General features: G+C 37.9%; 1 protein-coding gene across 2 annotated transcripts in view; it reads left to right on the top strand.

Annotated features, from left to right (window-relative positions):
• The window catches only part of SCAMP1 (secretory carrier membrane protein 1), a 53,151-nt gene that overhangs the window by 29,573 nt on the left and 3,735 nt on the right, over nucleotides 1-19,843 (top strand). For both annotated transcript variants that reach the window (XM_061620164.1, XM_061620155.1), the window contains 6 exons: nucleotides 2,172-2,270; nucleotides 2,368-2,479; nucleotides 3,522-3,650; nucleotides 12,507-12,666; nucleotides 14,607-14,708; nucleotides 16,191-16,308. In XM_061620164.1, coding sequence (XP_061476148.1) covers nucleotides 2,172-2,270; nucleotides 2,368-2,479; nucleotides 3,522-3,650; nucleotides 12,507-12,666; nucleotides 14,607-14,708; nucleotides 16,191-16,308 — 720 coding nt within the window. The remainder of the gene's footprint in view (nucleotides 1-2,171; nucleotides 2,271-2,367; nucleotides 2,480-3,521; nucleotides 3,651-12,506; nucleotides 12,667-14,606; nucleotides 14,709-16,190; nucleotides 16,309-19,843) is intronic.

The following is a 19,843-nucleotide window of genomic DNA, read 5'->3' as shown; positions in this document are numbered from 1 at the left end:
ATGATCCCAGAGTGCAGGACACAGAATAATGGGCTCAAGTTGCAAGAAGCCAGATTTCGACTGGACATCAGGAAAAGCTTCCTAACTGTTAGAGCCATACAACAATGGAACTAATTACTAGAGAGGTAGTGGGATCTCCGATACTGGAGGCATTCAAGAGGCAGCTGGACAGCCATCTGTCGGGAATGCTTTGATTTGGATTCCTGCATTGAGCAGGGGGTTGGACTTGATGGCCTTATAGGCCCCTTCCAACTCTACTATTCTATGATTCTATGAAAATATTTATATAAGCATGACTATCAAATATGTTTATTTATATAACCTGTAAAGATATTTATAGTGCAATCCTATGTTTGTTTACTCAGAAGCAAGTCCCAATGTATTCAATGGGGCTTACTCAACCAGGGAAAACTGCAGCCTCAAGTGATAAGGAACTTGTTCTTTTAACAAGTCCTTTAAGTTGAGACCTTATCCCAGTCTGCGTCTGTGTTGAAATTGCTTTTTAATATGTTTTTAAACTTTTTCTTAAAAAAATGTTTTTAAAGCTTTTAAAAATGTTTTTAAAGATGTTTTGTTTTAATATATTTTAAAGTCTGTTTTTATGATTTTTAAAGTGTTTTTAGTGCTTTTGTTTGCTGCCCTGGGCTCCTACTGGGAGGAAGGGTGGGATATAAATCAAATAATAAAAATAAATAAATAAATAAACTTCATTCATTTTTTTTAAAAATGAGTATTAGTGTCCTACATAATAAAAACTGTGATAAACCCTGCCTAATTTCTTTAAAAATAGGGTTGGAGGGAGAGAGATTTACAACACAAACACAAGTCTGCACTATGTTTACTCACAAGTCCCATTAATTTACAGCACAATCCTAACCATGTCTACTCAAAAGCAAGTCCTAATGGCGTTCAATGGGGTTTACTTCAGGTACATGCTTTACTCCCAGAAATGGCTTTACTCCCAGAAAAGCAGATATTGGATTAAATACTTTCATATTTCATAGCCCAGGGTCTGACTCTTGGACAGAAGAGGAAAAAAAACATTAAGCCATATTACTTACGCAAACTGCAAAAAACTCAAAGCCACCATATTCTGACGTTCAGCCTAGGCATGCCCGGATCAACAAGTCACAACTCTGGCGTCATTGGCTACAATCATGAAAGGGTGGGGTTACAGCCAGAGCTTTGAAAAGTTACTTTTTTAAACTACAGCTCCCATCAGCCGCAGCCAGCATGGCCACTGGATTGGGCTGATGGGAGTTGTAGCTAGAGCATGGATCTGTTTAAAAAAAGTTGTGGGGGGTTACGTTTTGGTGTATATCTTGGGAATTAGACCACCTAGAAACTTTTTTTTTTTTAAATTGAAGCTGAGAGTCCGGAGAGTAAGGGATGGTAGCCAGAGAGCCGGAGGCCCCCCCCAAAACCAGAGACTCCAGCCGAAAACACACACACCGGGGGGCGCGCACACACACACACACACACACACACACAAAAATCATAGTCACTCACCTCCACAGCTCTTCGCCATTCTGCTGCTGCCTTCTCCGTTGTCCTTCAACTGGCTTTTTCCTCCGGCGTCCATTTTGTCCTCTCAGACGCTAGCAGCAGGCCCTGCCTATTCACCTCTTCCCTCGTGCCGCCTAACACAGATCACGAGGGAAGAGAGAGTCTGCGCAGAGGTCCAATCAGTGTGAGGCACATGTCTTGTGTTAACCAATCACAGCCAGGAGCTGACTTCCCCTTGTTCCTGCCCCCAAGTAACGTCCAACCTAACGTGGAAACGTTAAAGTTGCAGCTGAAAAGTAGGGAAATTACTAGTCGTTCCTTTACTTGCCAAATGTAATGGAATTACCCACTCGTTATTTAAAATTGTAACTAATTACAAGTAACTCATTAAAAATAACGAGTTACTTCCAAGCTCTGTTCATCATGCTGTATAGTAAATTGGTTTAACCGATTTACTATACTGTGGTGTGGACAGTTATTGTTTGTATGCTACAGCTTTTTAAAAATATATCTAGCTTATGAAATATGAAATGCAGAGAGTTGGCCAGTGAACTAATTATAGAAGGGCTATTGTACATCTTGAAGCCTTCTGTAATTGATATTTAACATTCTCTAAAAGTATCTAAGAGTCTCTCTAAAGTTATCCTGTTCTTTGCCTTTCCTAGCCACCGCCAGGAAATGTAAAAATTCCCAATGTGCCTAGTACGCAGCCAGCTATCATGAAACCAACTGAGGAACCGCCTGCTTATACGCAAATCGCAAAGGTATATTTAGTGTTATTGATAATATCAAAATGGGAATTTTTTTAAAAAATGTTGATGCTGCTTCCCCCTCCTTATATCTCATTGTCTTTTTCTTTAGGAACATGCCCTGGCCCAGGCTGACCTACTTAAGCGTCAGGAAGAATTAGAAAGGAAAGCAGCTGAACTAGATCGCAGAGAAAGAGAGATGCAGAGTCTCAACCAGCAAGGAGGTGGGTCTTAAGCATATCTCAAAAGACAACAGACTGCCGTTCTCAAAAGTGTTGTACCTATGGAAGTGATTTAATTTGGTGCCTAACATTTGTTTAAACCCAGAGTCTGACATTTGAGGTTCCTGTTAACCCTTCTCTTAAAACAGAAATGACAAATTCAGTTTCCTTAGTTTTTATGCTTGTCTGTTTATATTTGAAGGTTCCGACTGAAAATGCAGAGTATATGATTTTTATTGGGTCATTACAAGTAGTTGCCAGGAGAGAGGAGGGCCTTTTCCAGTGTTAGTTCACTTGGGTAGTTTACATTTCCTTGTAAACTAGAATAGCAGGACAAGTAGAGAATTTTTACTTGGAAGCAAGTCATATGTTTAGTGGAGCTTACTTCCAGCAAGGTTTGTGTAGCATTGCAATCTGAATAACGCATTCCATTTTGACTTAACTGAAAGGGCACCCATCACTTCATGGAGACATTCAAGTTTTATTTCTTTTAAGAAAAAGAGGAAGGCCAAACAAGAGATGGATTGATTCCATACAGGAAGCCACAGACCTGAACTTACAAGATCTGAACAGGGTGGTTCATGACAGATGCTCTTGGAGGTCGCTGATTCATAGGGTCGCCATAAGTCGTAGTCGACTTGGAGGCACATAACAACAACAACAAGTAAAACCCAGGTCCTGGTATATGAAACTTATTTGCAGATTTAATAAAATGTTAGATGTTGCTTTCACATTTTCTATATTGGCGCTGATAAAATAACGTGTCCAAATTTTGTTTTTACTAATTTAAAGACTCTGTTTAATGAATTCCTTGTTAGCGGTGGAAGTGGAAGTCAATACAGCCATCACTGCTGTTTGGATTCAGAACTGATATCTTACCTGGCAACATCTCAAGGCTGCTGCAATTATGTTTATAGGAGATAAAGTGTGTGTTGTTGTAAGTGCTGTGCATCTTGCATGAGCTATAGGAGGTTCAAGTTACAGAAACAAAATGTGTGAAATAACCCTTAATGTTTAGCAAAGATTTTACTTTTTGCTCTTGCAGGAAGAAAGAACAATTGGCCTCCTCTACCTGGAAACTTTCCAGTGGGTCCCTGTTTTTACCAGGATTTCTCTGTAGATATCCCTGTAGAGTTCCAGAAGACAGTAAAGATTATGTATTACTTGTGGATGTGTAAGTAAAATCTATAGTATTCATGTACACTGGCAGCAAAATCCTGTACCTGTCTACTCAGAAGTAACTTCCGTTGAGTTCAATGGGGCTTACTCCCAGGTATGTGGGTATACAATTCCGTTTTATAATTTCAAAATTAAATTTACATAGTTGCTGTTAGGAAGAAAACAATCTTTCATAGGCAAAGACTTATTGCTAAAATTGTGACCTCGTTTGCATGCATCACTAAGCCAAACCATGGATTAGCTCTGCATAGCATGACAGCAGCAGGACTAGAGTAGGAACAAGGTGACTGACTTTTCTTCTGGGTACCTGCATGCTTGCTTGTTGTTGCAGTGCTGCAGGTTGGCTTAATGTTCCGTGTGAACTGGGCCAATTTTTAAGATAATACAGATGTGTAGGCATTTGAGGTCAGAAACCAGGGATGGGAAACTTACAGCCCTCCAGATGTTGTTGCTCAAACTGCTGTCAGCCCCAGACAGCATGGCTCATGGTTGGGCATGATATGAATTGTCCAGCAATGCCTGGAAGGCTATAGGTTTCCCACTTCTGTCATAAATGTTTGGCAAAATAATGTCAAAACCATTTTCCTGCTTGAAAAGATCACTGTAGTAACAAGGAAAGGGCACTATATTCAGAAACCCAACTTTTCAGCAATTTTCTATAGAAGTTTAATTCCTTACATAACAGTACAGATTTGTATTTGTGTATAGTACAGGAATACCCCGCTATATGGACCTTCACTTAACGTACACTCGCTTTTACGGACATACTCCATACTCCACCATGCCCCTGTTTACGTACGCTTGTTTCACATTTACGGACACTTAACGGTGTGTGGGGGTGGAAATAGACGCGATCGCGCCACCGCAAATGAGCTGGGAGGCACGATCAGCTGAGAGGCGCGGTAGCGCAGCAGCAAAGGCTTTAGCACGGGGCTTTGAGGCTCCGCATGAAGGAGAGGTAAAAACAGTTTTAAAAGGTAGTGCTTCACTTTAAGGACATTTTCGGTTTACGTACTCGCTCTGGTCCCATTGAGTACGTTAATGCGAGGTATTCCTGTAAAATGTAAAAATATGTCTGGCATCCAGATTCTGTGAATATCTCAATGAATCGCATTTCCTCTCATTTCGTTGTGTGATAATCAGTTCACACAAATCTCTGCACATGTGCACACCACACTGCACACTCCCGATTCATACTTTTCCCATTCTGAAATATCTTTTGTTGACAGTGCACCTCTGTGTTGGCATTCTGTTAATAATACTTAGGAGATGGCCTGCTGGTAACTTTCTCTTATAAACTACTTGGTATGGATGTTTGTCAGCTAGAAGGTGAAAGTGTAAGCGTATTTCATTCCTTTGTCCTTCAAACATCAGTAGTATGGCAGCACCCAGTGTAGAAGAAACTGGATAAGAGGCCCAATTGGCTGTTGGGTACTGGAATATGTGACTAGTTGTTTTGAGAGTGTCTCTAAACAGTTAACTTTTTTCTTTTTTTTTCATTGTGCTCTTAATGTTAGTGGTCCTACTTCATAAGATAACTAGTAGCCTGATCCTTTGGGTCTGCTTAAGCTGTCTTTAGCAGGTAGAACAGATTCTGTCAACTAAGCCTGTCTGTCAGGGAAACATTCAACCCAGTCTTTACTACCAGGCTGCTATGGTTTAATTTCCCTTAATTGCCTTTTGGCTCCTTTTCTAATGTGGTCTGTGGATTTGTATGGCAAAGCTGTGCAGTGCTGAGCCTGGAGCCAACAGCAATGGCTAACACTGGCACCATTATGTTGGTAAGTGAGGCATAATACTTGTGTGGGTACTATTAAATCCAATTTAGTTTGGTTTGTAAAGCAGTTTTATTGAAAAGCTCTATCATTTACTCAAAGTGGTCTTCTGTTCTTAATGTTCCATCTTCATATCTAAACTTTTTTTAAAAAAAAAACTCTTAGTAAAAATCTAAAATATCTAAAACGAGAAACTACAGTAGGGCCCCACTCATACAGCAGGTTAGGTTCCAGACCCCCGCCGAAAAGTGAAAACTGCCAAAAAGCAGATCAGCTGTAGCGCGGGGGTCTGGAACCTAACCCGCTGATCGCACCAGAGGAGGAGAAGATCAGATCTTCCCCTCCTCGGGTGCGATCAGCTCAAGCAGGAGTCTGATCATGCCAGAAGAGGAGATCAGCTGTAGCATGCTACAGCTGATCTTCCCCTCCTCCGGCACGATCAGCTGGAGTGCAGGGAGCTCCAGGCCCCGCTCCAGCTGATTGCCCCGCTGGCGCCGTATTAGCGGAACACCAAAAAGCGGGGCGCCGAGAAGCAGGGCCCTACTGTATTGTATTTCTAATCACAAAGCTAATATACATTCCCCCGTCACCTAGCAGTCTATTATTAAGACATAATTACAGAATAACTAAATGTAGCTAACACATATATATTGCATATTTACATGCAATAGTCCCCCTTTACAGCCCCCCTTTTTTGACGACTCAAAGTTCAGGTGAACAAAAAGTGCTTATTTCTGCCTACTTGTAACTGCCAAGATGTCTTTCCCAAAACTAGTAGGTAGTAGACTTTATCTACTAACAATGATTGGATCCTCCTTCCAATTGCAAGTGATAGTGGATTGAGCAGCTGCTTAAAGTTTAAGCTCCTTCATGTAGGCATACTGTTATTTAGCGCAATCTGTGTTAAGTGGAGAGACAAATTGGTCTGTTAGTATATTTATTCTAATCCCCCCCCCAGGATTTCCTTCTACACATTTCAGCCTTTTGGGCATGCCAACGATATGTCTCCCACCCCCCAGTATATCTACCATGTAGTAGAGGTATTCTTATGAACATGGCCAAGACTAATCAGAATCCTGTATCTCATGGAAGTTTCCTTTATAATAATATTGAGTAATGGGGATCGGGGTAAATGGTTGGGCACCTGCCGAGGACCTACACCCCAGGAGGAGGCTCACTAAAAAGAGCTCTTTTGACCTGGTGTAGCAAGAAGGTAGACTCACTGAGGGAGGGGACCCTGTCTTTTTCAAGGGTCCTTCAAAACCTGGAGGCGACACTGGGTAACACTGACAATTTAGCTTTCCAAGCTTATACATAAAGACTGTGGTTGGAATGACTGTACATGCAACTGCTTACCATCTTTTATATGTAACTTCTTAATCTATAAGAACTTGCAAATGACTTAAGCCGTGGAGTCTTTCAGTATAATTATAGGATACTGTAGTGTTCCTGTATGTATTTACCGGTCTGGCTCTCAGATAATTAAATAGCATCTGCAGAAATCTGTGTATCCAGTAATTATTGTAGAAGTGTCAGCTATTTAAACAAGAAATGCTGTGATGATTCTTTGCTACATTTTTGTTTGTTCACCGCCCTGAGAGCTATTTCGCTAAGGGCGGTATATAAATTGAAATAATAAAAATAAAATAAATTTGCCTGAAAGTCTGGCAGTAGATTAAAAAACAAATTCCCGGGGGGAGGTCTTGGGCCATTTGCTTCACTCTATCATAGTTTTAAAACCTTTCTGCAACTAATCTAATTTGATAGTTGCTGCTGATTAAAAGGTCATTTTTCACTTTAGGTTAAAATAATGTTTTTAAAGAACAAAAAAAGTTAAACTATTACAATGGATTGATTTTAAATCAAGATAGATTACGTTGCCAAGAAAGTGTTTCATTATTTGAAAAAATTAAAATTGGATATAATTTGTTTACAAGAAACTCATATTAAGAAGAAAGATTCCAAATATTTGATTTGTAAAAATGTGGGTGAAGAATTTATTTCGGCTGGACCAAAAAAAAAAAATGGAGTTGTTCTTTACATTAACCCACAATTGCTTCCTAAATTGGTATTACTGGATGATAGTGGTAGATTTGTGGGGGTTGAAATTACTTTGCAGGGTACAAACATTTTGATAGTGGGTATTTATGCCCCCAATGAAGATAAAACAAGGTTTTACACAGGACTTACGGAAAAATTGTCAGAGTTTTCATATGATCATTGGTGCGTCATGGGTGATTGGAATGGGGTAATCTCACCAAAAATTGATAGACTTTCTGAAAAAAATATTAAAGAGACACAGGGTAAATTACCGAAGATTTGCTTTGAACTGATGGAACATTTAGAATTGGTGGATACCTGGAGATATATAAATGATAACGCAAAGGAATTTACTTATTTTTCAGAAAGACAGAAAACATTCTCAAGGATTGATATGATTTGGATGTCTAAAATTCTAGCGAAGGATATTTTTAAAATGGATATATTACCAAAAACTTTTTCGGACCACAATCCTGTGATATTAACTTTCAAAAAAAAAAATCTTGGATTTAGATGGAGACTAAATGAATCTTTATTACAGAATGACAAAGTAGTACAAGAATGTAAGAAGAAATTAAAAGAGTTTTTTGAACATAATTTACATAAAGGAACAAATGAAAATATCGTTTGGGATACAAGTAAGGCATTTATGAGGGGATATTTTATTAAATGTAACTCTGAATTAAAAAAAAGAAACAACAGAAAATGCAATTAATTTTGGAAGAAATAAAACAAAAAGAGGAAGAATTGAAAAAGAATCCAACTAAAGTTTCTATTGTAAATCAAATTAAAATGTTACAGAAGCAAGTATCAATGCTGACCGTTAGAAAAATTGAAAGGAAACTAAATTTTGCTAAACAAAGGACTTTTGAATTTGCAAATAAACCAGAGAAATGGTTAGCATATAAATTAAGAAAAGAACGTCAAAAAATATTATTTTAAAGATACAAGAAGGAGATGAGACGCTGACAGATAATGTAAAAATCAAAAAGATTTTTCATCAATATTATTCAACATTGTACAAGTGTCAGGAAATTCCATCTGAAAAAATAGAAGAGTATATATCTAAACAGAATTTGCCTAAAATTACAGACTTTCAGAGACAAGCTATTAATGGCCCTATTACGTCAAGAGAGATATCTGAAGCTATAAACAAAATTAAATTAGGAAAGGCGCCAGGACCAGATGGGTTATCTGCAATGTATTATAAATGTTTGGAGGAAGAACTCTTGCTGCCTTTACAGTCTACAATGAATTTTATTCTGCAAGAGGGAAAGATACCGGATAGTTGGAAAAATGCTAACATAACATTAATACCTAAAGAGGAGCAAGATTTAACTAAAACAAAAAATTATCGGCCAATATCTCTATTGAATAATGACTATAAAATATTTACAATGATCTTGGCAGAAAGATTGAAAATAATATTGCAACAATTTATCCAGGAAGATCAATCAGGGTTTTTACCTAAAAGACAATTACGTGACAACGTCAGGAATGTCTTGAATGTGTTGGAATATTTAGAACAACGAAATGATAAACAAGCAGCTTTGATTTTTTTAGATGCTGAAAAAGCATTTGATAATTTGAATTGGAAATTTATGTTTCAGGTTTTGGAGCAAATGGATTTTGGAGACAATTTTATAAAATGGATTAGATCGATTTATACATCTCAGAAGGCTCAGATAATTGTTAACGGAGATTTAACGGATTCATGTGAAATACAAAAGGGTACAAGACAGGGATGTCCATTATCTCCCCTTTTATTTATTCTGGTCTTAGAAGTGCTGCTTAGAGATATAAGGCAAGATAAAAGGATTTCGGGATTAAAGATAAAAAAAGAAGAATATAAATTGAGAGCATTTGCTGATGATTTGATAATTGTACTAGAAAACCCTTTGGAAGGAATTAATGTATTGATGGACAAATTAAAAGAATTTGGACCGTTAGCAGGATTTAAGATCAACAATCAAAAAACAAAGATGTTGGTGAAAAATTTAACTGTAAGGGAACAGAAAGAGTTAATGGACAAGACAGATTTTACAATAGAGAAAAAGTTGAAATATTTAGGTATCATTATGACAAATAAAAATTCAAAGTTGTTTCATAATAATTATGAAAAATTATGGACAGAGATTAAGAAAGATTTGCTAAAATGGGATAAACTACAATTGTCATTAATGGGTAGAATATCTGTGATAAAAATGAATGTATTACCGAGAATGATGTTTTTGTTTCAAACAATACCTGTAATATCCTCTGATTTACCTTTTAAACAATGGCAAAAAGATATCTCTAAATTTGTATGGCAAGGAAAAAAACCAAGAGTTAAATTTAAACTACTACAAGATGCCAAAGAAAGAGGAGGACTGGGATTACCAAATCTGAGACTTTATTTTGCTGCCTGCTGTCTAGTCTGGATAAAGGAATGGATCTTATTGAGGAATAAAAGACTATTGGATTTGGAGGGCCATAATTTGAAGTGGGGATGGCATGGATATCTATGGTATGACAAAGTAAAAGTAAATGTAGACTTTAACAATCATTTTATAAGACGTCCTCTGTTGAAAATATGAAATAGATATAAACCAAGGTTTTATTCGAGAATACCATTATGTGTCTCAAGTCAAGAAGCATTTTACAGAAGAGAAATGGCTGGAAAAGAGAAATGGTTAACTTATCAAGAACTATTAGAAAATGTCCATAGAGAATATATAATGAAAGAGAGAGAACAACTGACAAAGGAAGGATATAGTTTTCAATTGTTTGCCTATTTACAATTGTTAGAAAGATATAAAATGGACAAGAAAATGTATGGGTTTGAAATAAGTAAATCTGATTTTGAAATAGGTTTGTATACAAATGATGAAAATATAATTGCGAAAATGTATAAACTCTTACTGAAAATGGATATGGAGGAAGAACAAGTAAAAGAGTGTATGGTAAAGTGGGCAAAAAAATTTGGTTATAACATACAAATGGATCAATGGGAAAATATGTGGAAAAAAGGCTTGAGATTTACACTATGCTATAATCTTAAAGAAAATTTCTATAAAATGATGTACCGTTGGTACATGACTCCAGAAAAGTTGTCAAAAATGTATAGTAATGTTTCTAATGTTTGTTGGAAATGTAAACAACAAGAAGGATCATTTTATCATATGTGGTGGCTGTGTAAAAAGGCAAAATCATTTTGGGCACAGATAGGTAGGAAGATGCAAAAAATTCTAAAGATAAATATTCAGTCAAAACCAGAATTTTTTTTATTGGGTTTTATGGATAAACAAATAGAAAAGAAATATGGAAGAATAATATTATATATGATTACGGCAGCAAGATTATTATATGCACAAAAGTGGAAAATGGAATCAACACCAACAACGGAAGAATGGCTATTGAAATTAATGGACTTAGTAGAAATGGATAAATTGACATGTCTACTTAGAGAAAAATTGACAGATACATTCCTTAAGGAATGGAAGCCTCTCTTAGACTTTTTGTTGAAAGATCAAAATAAAATGATGATATTGGGATTTGACGATTAACTAAGACAGCCTATGGAGAAAAGTGATCCTGTATGTATACATTAAGGGACAGGTTTGATGTATATTATATACTTATAGCTGATCTGCGACAAATCGGAAGTCAACTATTTTATTTTTATTTTTTTTGTATTGTTATGTTTTTTGACTTTGTTTTGTTTGTCTTTTGAAAAATTTGAATAAAAATTATTAAAAAAAAAAAAGATTACGTTGCCAAGCAAAATACTATTTTAGATTTTAGCAAATTACTGATTTAGATCAAATGTCCTAATTAATGCATTTCCTGAAAATGCCTACTGGCTTGTTGTTATAACAGTTAAAACATACATGGATTCACATATGCATTTATACTGCCTCGGATCATAATCCAAAACCTCTGGTCTTACAATCAATAATACTTTGCACTTAATTTACATCTGCTTAAAGATAGAGAAAAAAGTTGAAGTGAAGGCTTTCTGTTTGGCTTCTTGTATACATGCAAGGCCACTAAGTAAGAGCACTTCCTTGAAAACTAAATGCTCAGAACTTTTCAGAAGCAAGGGCTGATCGGGGTGACTACAAAAAAAGAGAAAATCTAGGGAGAAAAAGGAACGGCACAGACCACTATTATGGGAGCAAGGATGCTGTTTAAGGCAATAATATACTGAAAGCTGAGACAGCAAATGGGACAGTAGGGAAAAACAGAGGTGGGGAACAGTACCTGCCACCATTTATAGTCATACCTGGGGCTTAGAGATACTGCATGAGCTGGAAAATAATTGGCTGTGCTCTTCAATTGGCAACCACAGTATCATAGTTTATGCAGTAATAAATATAGTATGCATGACCTATTGTATCATGCCCCGAAATGAAAAGTCAGGTATTTTTGCCACTAGGTTTGTTCTTTTACATAGAAGCAGGCTTTAAGTCAATAGCCTAGATCTAAAACACTTCACACAGTGTTCAGATTCCACAGGAGAACTTTCTAGCATCTGCCTCTCAGAAACCTCCCCTCTCCCCAGCCAAGGGGACCGGGCCCTCAAGTGTTACCCCATGAGCTGCTAGGGGCTGCCTTATACCACGTTAGACAGTTGGCCTATCTAGCTCAGTATTGTCTACACTGACTGGCAGCGGGCCTCCAGGGTTTCAGACATGGGTCTCTCCCAGCTTTATCTGGAGATGGCAGGAACTGGGCCTATTTGCATATAAATCAAATTCTCGGCTGCTGAGCTACAGCCCTCCCACAAAGCAACAACCCTTCTGTGTTTTCTCCAAAGTATGTTGGGGTTGGGTTCCTGGCTAAGGTGTCTGACAGATTTAATTTTAAGAGAGAGTCTTTTTGAAGAATATATTTAATGAATTAACTTTTTAAAAGTTTATTAAAAATTTGATTTTTATCCGACTTAACTACAGTAATCAGATCCTGATATAAAACCCATGGAGATGGCTTATTAAGTTTTTTATATACTTTTGGAATTGTGGCAATTCAATTTTAACATGCCTGTGTTTTTGCAGTCCATGCAGTGACACTATTTCTTAACATCTTTGGATGTCTGGCCTGGTTTTGCCTTGACCCTAAGCGAGGAGTTGACTTTGGATTGAGTATTCTCTGGTTCTTGCTTTTTACTCCTTGCTCATTTGTCTGCTGGTACAGACCACTTTATGGAGCCTTCAGGTAACAATTTCCATCGAGTGTGAAATTAATCCTATTAAAGTGGTACATACTTTAACTGTTTTATCTTCCAGGACTGCATTTAACCTGGTTTTGCAACTTTTAATGTGAATTCTTGTACAGGTTTGGTAATTTTCATAGTAGCTGGCTGGTTTCAAAGCATATTTTAGCAAATAGATAACTATTAGTCTCTTGCAAACATTGTCACATTGCTGCTGTTTTGTAGAAATAGTGTGATAATACTAGATGCATCTGTGTAGCATTCAAAAACATAAATAGTGGCCCAGTTAGCACACAGCGATAAGCCAACCCAATTTAGCATGAACAGAGCAAAAGTCACTGCTACTTCGCTTCCCCCGCACCCTGACCCTGCTACTGCTGTGCTACCCAGAGTTAAGCCATAATTTGGCTTAGCATTATGTGCAAACCTGGGCTTGTAGTTTCTTGCTGCAAACAAACTACAAGTAGTACACCAAGGTTTGTTCTTGGCTTATGTTGTGGTTTGTTTGTAGGAGACAGATCACAAGCAAAGTGGCTGAGATTTTTGCTCTGTGTACCCACAAAACCATTTGTTCATGCTGAGCCATAGCTTGTAAGTGTGAACCATTGTTCTTACTTTGTAAAAGTCTGCAATTTCTTTTCATGCAGTCATTCGTTTTACTAGTGTCATTAAAGCTTGTTTTCTAAAGTTCATTTAAATTGCTGTACATTTCTATACCTGAATTCTTTGGAGGGCAGCAAATCTCAGAAGAAATAATCTCATCTCTTTTAAAATGAATCAGTCTTAGCAGAATGTATGTATGATTGTTCATTGCTTTTATTTACTAAAACTAGTGTGTATTTTTTTCTTTCCCAAAAGTAATAAAATTGCAAAGAATTTCTCCAGGTCCCCTTTTCTGAGCACTAATCCCATGCCCCCCCCCTTGCTTTATTTAGCCTAATAGAATAGATGTGTTTTTACAGATACAGCAACCAGTGAGGCCCAAGGCCTTAATAGAGAAATTAAATAAGAAACCAAGTGAGGTTGGCAATACTGAGATATGCAGCTGCTGATTGGCTGGGTCAGACAGTACACTCACCTTATGCATCACATACTTTACTGGGCACAGTTGGTTTCTTATGATGTTGAAGAGAGGACTTTGGAAGGAAAATAAAAAGATTAAAGCTTCTCTTAAGCAAACCTTTGTCTGCTCTTGCTTTATTCTGTTTGTCTCCCTCAGACACAATTAGGCAAGCTGCTTGCTTTGCATAGTCTCTTCTGCTTCCCAGAATGATGCTTTTCAAAACTTGTCTTAAATATGGGGTGGGTGCAATGAATATAGTATAGTAGGCAAGGAGGAGGAGAGGCTGTTCTGCCTGAGTAATGGCCTGACTATGAATTCTGGAGTTCCCTTCAGATAGCTCACACTTCTGAACTGTTCCTTTGCAAGTTTTAGTATTCTTATAGTTAAAAGTAACAAAGTTACCCCACCCCACTCCATGCTGGTAGTGCAAGAGAACAGGTTTATAATCCTGGGATAAGTCAGTCATCATATAAGAAAAGATTAGAAGAGAAAAGATGAGGACAAATGTTACTGTACGAATATTATCCAGCAGTAAGCTTGGGTCATTTTTGTTACAATCAGAGTTCCCAAGTACTTGTCTATAATATTGTTAGGTTGTTTGGGGGGGGGAGTTGCTTCTCAGACTTGACATTTCTGTAACTGTTGCTGTTCTTGCAGTGTTTAATTGTTGTTGTTTGATCAGATTGTATTGATAGTTGGGGGTATAGGAATACTGTTCCAGAAAGTATGGGTAAGCTGTTTTCATGGAGATTAGCTTTAGTAATAACAACAGTCTTGTATATAAGTGATACATGTGTATGGTTTTGCTTATTTCTGTTGATTTGCTCTCCTGTGAAGATTCTTGAAGAGGTTTTTTTTCCCTCTCCCTTTCTCTTTCAGGAGTGACAGCTCTTTCAGGTTCTTTGTTTTCTTTTTTGTGTACATTTGTCAATTTGCTGTCCATGTACTTCAGGCTGCAGGATTCCAAGGATGGGGCAACTGGTAAGTGTCCTATTTTATTATTCAGTGATTAACGTAGGTGGAGGGGGCAATAACGTGCTACCTTTACAAAGTTCAGCAATGCACAAACATTCTACTTTTGAATACTTTATGGAGGGGAAGCAGAATCAGTATGTACTGTAAGCAGAAGTGCTTGACTAGCCAGGGGCTTTATACCCAAAAGGCCCACAGCTGATTTGCACCAACAAGATGTTGTCTAACTGTGTATAGATTACCACTTTGGCTGGTAAAACAGCTACAGCTCTTTCAGGACCAGGATAGCCTGACCACTGTCATCCATGCGCTGGTAAGCTCCTGACTGGATTACTGCAATGTGCTCTATGTGGCCTGCTCCTGAGATTGGCCCAGAAGTTGCAGCTAGTGTAAAATGCAGCAGCTTGACTGCTCACTTGTACAGAATATCACCATGATATTAACACTACTGCTGAAAGCATTGCACCGGCTCCCAAGTAGCTACTGGGCTAAGCTGAAGATACTGATCCAAAGCCCTGTAAACTTGGAACCAGGATACCTAAACGATAATCTCACCTCTTATACCAAACTGATCACTGCCGCCTTTAGGTCAGGCCTCCTGCAGATATCATCTCGTCAGGAGATCCATTCTGTATAGTGTAGTAATTGGGCTTTTAGTGTGGCAGTGCCTACCCTTGAGAACTCCTCCGTTACATGTCAGAAAGGCACTGTCTCTTTTTGGCACCTGTTGAAGATGTTCCTTTTCCAAGCAGGCTTTTTAAGTAGAGGTATTCATCCCAGGGTGCATCTCTATTGGATCTGAAATTGTATATATGTTTTTATTGTTACATCGCTTTGGGATTTAAAAAAGAAATAATTAAAGAAGATATTACAAAACAGAATGTCAAATCCAAATCCAAGTGAACCTTGATTCTAGGCATCCCACGCACTTTATCATGACAACAAGTTTATCAGTTGTTTGTAGACAGGCTATTGCACGCTTGCCTGCTGAGCCCTCATGGAGAATTCAGAACCAACTGGCCAGTGGCATCAAGAGTAAAGGCCAATAGAGAGATGAGAGGCCAGGGCTGTTTTGGCACAGTTGCTTTTATGTGGAAAAAACTAAGGTTGTTGTCCGGTTCACTGGGACTAAGTTTGTGCTGAACTGACAAAGTATTGATAGCAGGTTACTATGTTCCTGCATTTGCTAAAGCCTCCACCTAGCAACTGTTAAACACTTCCTACTGATGTTTAGTTTAACCTACTTGCTTTTAAAACTTTGGTCTCCAAAGGCAATTTCTGAAGAGACGTTAAAGGAAATGTAATCATTTTTTCTTTATCCTCAGTAGTGTTTAGTTCTTCCTCCAAAATACTCTAGTCCTGTATTGAAAAATAATTTCCTTTAAGGATTTTAGTGGAAGAAACAATAGCAATGGTAGCCCAAGATATACCATCTTAGAGCATGTGAATGTAATATCCCTATGTTTTGAGAGTTGACTCTTTTGTCTTTAGTGGATGGATTTCATCCCTCACTGGGCTCAACCTTAGTATTCCAGTAGGCATTATGATGATAATCATAGCAGCGCTTTTCACAGCATCTGCAGTCATTTCACTAGTAATGTTTAAAAAGGTAAGAATATTTTTCTACTTGCCTATCAGATCCTTGCTGTTTGATAGACAGTTTTGTGTGTTCGCCTGCATGTTAATCAAATGAGTCTAAGTTCTTTCTTAGTCAATTAACTTATAAGCAGATTGCCATATATGGAAATGTCATAAAATCAATTTAGGAAAATGGATATTTGAATTATTACAAACCAGTTTGAGCTGGAATTTGCTTGATTCTCCACCCCAATACTCTATTGTGTTTTTTCTAGCTGTAGAAGGTATCTTATTTTTATGGTTCTTGTGAAAAGAACGTATTGATATTCTGGGGATTTCTCTAGAAGAATATATATTGAAGAGCAACATTTATATTTCGGTTCCTTTGATTTTAATTGTACATATGGTTCTGACTATGTGAACCAGGTTCCCCCAACCTGATGCCCTCCAGGTGTTTTGGATTCCAACTTCCAGAAAACCCAGCAAATTTGGCCAATAGTCAGAGATGATGAAAGTTGCAGCCCAAAACATCTGGAAGGCATCAGTTTGGATAGATGTAGATTTAGGGGATGTTTATTTATTTATTTTGGTGGGACGCTGCAGAAAACAAATGATGGGATGAAAATAGGTCAAGGTGGTTGAAGCATATCTGGATATTAGAATTATTTGAGTGTAGAGAAATATGTTCAGCAGACATCAGATGCTTCCCAGGTCATCTTGAAATTTGCTATACTCTGCCTTGTTATATTTTATGAATTGGTGGTGCATAAATACTTCTATCAATAAACGAACCTGAGAGATTTGAATTTTTAGTAATGTGCTAATTCCTGTTGATTTCTGTGGAATTTAGGTGCACCCAACTTATTCTGGAGCTGTTATAAGATACTATTTAAATTAACAAGAGTGCCACGTCCAAGAATTGCAAAACTGGTTCAGCATGCTCAAAGTGGGGCATGTGTTCCCCCAAAGTCTCCCTCTCATTCTATATGGCAAACTACTTTTAAAACAGTGCTAACTTTCAGAACTGGCTACCTTTATTTTTACTGCATATTAAACATTTAAAACACAATCCATTACAAAAAATCATAAAATCCAGTTAGCAGTTATATCCATGTCTGCCATTAGAAATGTGTTAACCTTTTATGGTTTTCTTATATAATATTGAAGACATATAATCTAATTTACTACTTTAAATAAAAGCCAAAAGAGAGACAAACAAAAAGACACAGACATGAAACCCAGATACGCAAATTATTCTAAGATGTTATAAATTGTTAACAATAACATAGGAGCTTGTTTTGGGTGGGGGAGGAACAGCAAGTCAAAATTCCTTGAGCATGCCCAAAGTAGCTCATTGGATCTTAAAAGTAGTGGTCATGAATATTTGAGGAGAGACTAAGGGCTCATCTACATGGGAGCATTTCTTGATAGCAAATACACTGCTTTTACCTTTGTTATTGATTTGCACCATCCACTTTTCCTGCTCAATGGTAGCTGCCCATTGTTTTTTTCCCATTCACACAAGTAGGCATTCCTCTGGGAAGGATCAGTCTCGCTGTTTCCTTGTGGCCCTGCCCTCTAATTATACATTTCCACTCCCTCTGGTTGCTAGGTGATGGAATGTGCTCAGTCTGTTCTACCAGCTGCAGTGGGTTCCTTTAAAAAAAAAAAAACCAACAACCCAGAAGTGTGAATATCTATGTCTTCCCTGCGTATGGTTGGTAGATACAGCTGAAATACAAATCTTTGTTTGAGCAGTGTTACACTTTTGCGCACAAGTTAAGGGGAAAATAAAATAAAAGAACCATTTGCAGCAGCATAGAAAAAAGGCCAACAGAACAGAGGAGAGCAGCTGGATGTTGCTTGTCAGCCCACAGAAAACATGAAAGAAGGAAGGAGGAAGAGATAGTGGGCATGGAGAGAGGAACGATTGACACCCACCTAAAAGCATCAGAGCAAAGTGTCTGCAACCACTAGAGAAATGGAGTGGAGACATTTTTATCTCCACTTCTTGTATTATCAGTGGATTGGATTAGTACAGATTTAAGGGAGGAAACTGTGTAATAGCTTCTGTTTGCTGGTAACGTCATGTGAACCATGCAAATTTAAAGGAGTTGTGAGTAGCACCAAACCCACAGTAAACCACTGTGCAGATGAGCCCTAAGGTGAACAAAGCATACCTGAGAGAAGTGTGGAGGCTGTTGAACAGACAGAAATAACCCGTGGTGTAACTCACCAGTTTACAGCTCTCCACTCAGGCTGAATTATTCCGCATCTGTACAATCATGAGAGGCTATTCTTTCTTTTTTTGGTAACCGCTTGGGATCAGACTTTATAACTTATGGAAACCAATTATAGAGTTCAAATCATACATGCTTGGTCAAATCAAATAAGCAATCAATAAAAACAATTCATAAATAACTATTTTAAAAAATGTGGCTTGGTAGGATCTCCTTACACCAGTATCTTCTTTAAAGTAATTTGGCTTTTAAAAAAACATGTAAAGAATCATGATTAATCTTTGCTTGCCGTACATTTCATCTAAGCCTGTTTAATATTGGGTAAAAGATTTCAAGAAGGTGACATAGCCTAGAGAAGTTTTTTAAAAAAAAGACTGCAGCATGAAATGTTTTCCTTCTCCCTTTCTCTAGATTAGACTTACTCTGAAGTATTTAGTCATTTGTTGGAGGAGGAGATGAAGTCTGCTTCCTATTAGGAAATTTGAATATGTGCATGGGAGGGCTTTGGAACAAAGACACAAAGCATAATCCAAGGGGAGTTAGTGGCAACTCAGTCTCATTCCATGGCTGTCAGTGCAGTTTAGTCTTTTATAATATGTGTCCAATGAGTTCTCTTTAAACCCTTTAGTGAGTTTCATCTAGATGCTTACAAATTATTTTGTACACCGCCCAGAGAGCTATTCGCTATGGGCGGTCTATAAATGAAACAAATAAAAATAATAAATAATAATATCCCATAAAATTTCCCTTACTTAAAAACTTCATCAAGAGCTATATAGTTTAAATGAATGGATTGTTCCATACCTTCATAGTTTAAAACTGTATTAAATCTTGCATCTGTGAAAGTCTAAAGTGCACAGAGGTCTAAGATGGGGTGAGGAACATCTGGTCTCCAGACCAATCTTTGCCCGCCAGAAGGTCCAATATGGCCCATGAGTCCTTTTTATCCAAACCATGTCCACGCATCCATCAGCTAACATTACTGGGTGGGAGGAAAGGGTTTAATTCTGCATTGACTGTGCTTCCTGTTCCCAGCAAGGAACAGAATCGTGCAGCCAAAGAAAGGAGATGTAATCCCCGCTCATCAGTTGATGAGCAGAGGTTAAAGCCCTTTGCAAAATGTTCTTTGCAGCAGCTCCAAGCTCCTCCTTTAAGTGGATGGGTGGTGGCAGAGGGGGTGGGAAAGTAGAGAAAGGAACAGGTTGCTTTCTCCCCTCCCTCTTGTTGCTGTTGCCGGTCCACTCGCTCGCTTAAAGGAGAAGGGCAGGGCTGCTTCAAAGAGCACATTTGCAGTCCTTTAAGACAGTCCCCATGCTCCTGTTTGAG

This window comes from Rhineura floridana, chromosome 1 (genome assembly GCF_030035675.1).
Source record: "Rhineura floridana isolate rRhiFlo1 chromosome 1, rRhiFlo1.hap2, whole genome shotgun sequence".
Taxonomy (NCBI): Eukaryota; Metazoa; Chordata; class Lepidosauria; order Squamata; family Rhineuridae; genus Rhineura; species Rhineura floridana.
The sequence above is the reverse complement of the archived record's forward strand: the minus strand, read 5'-3'. Positions and strand labels throughout refer to the sequence as shown.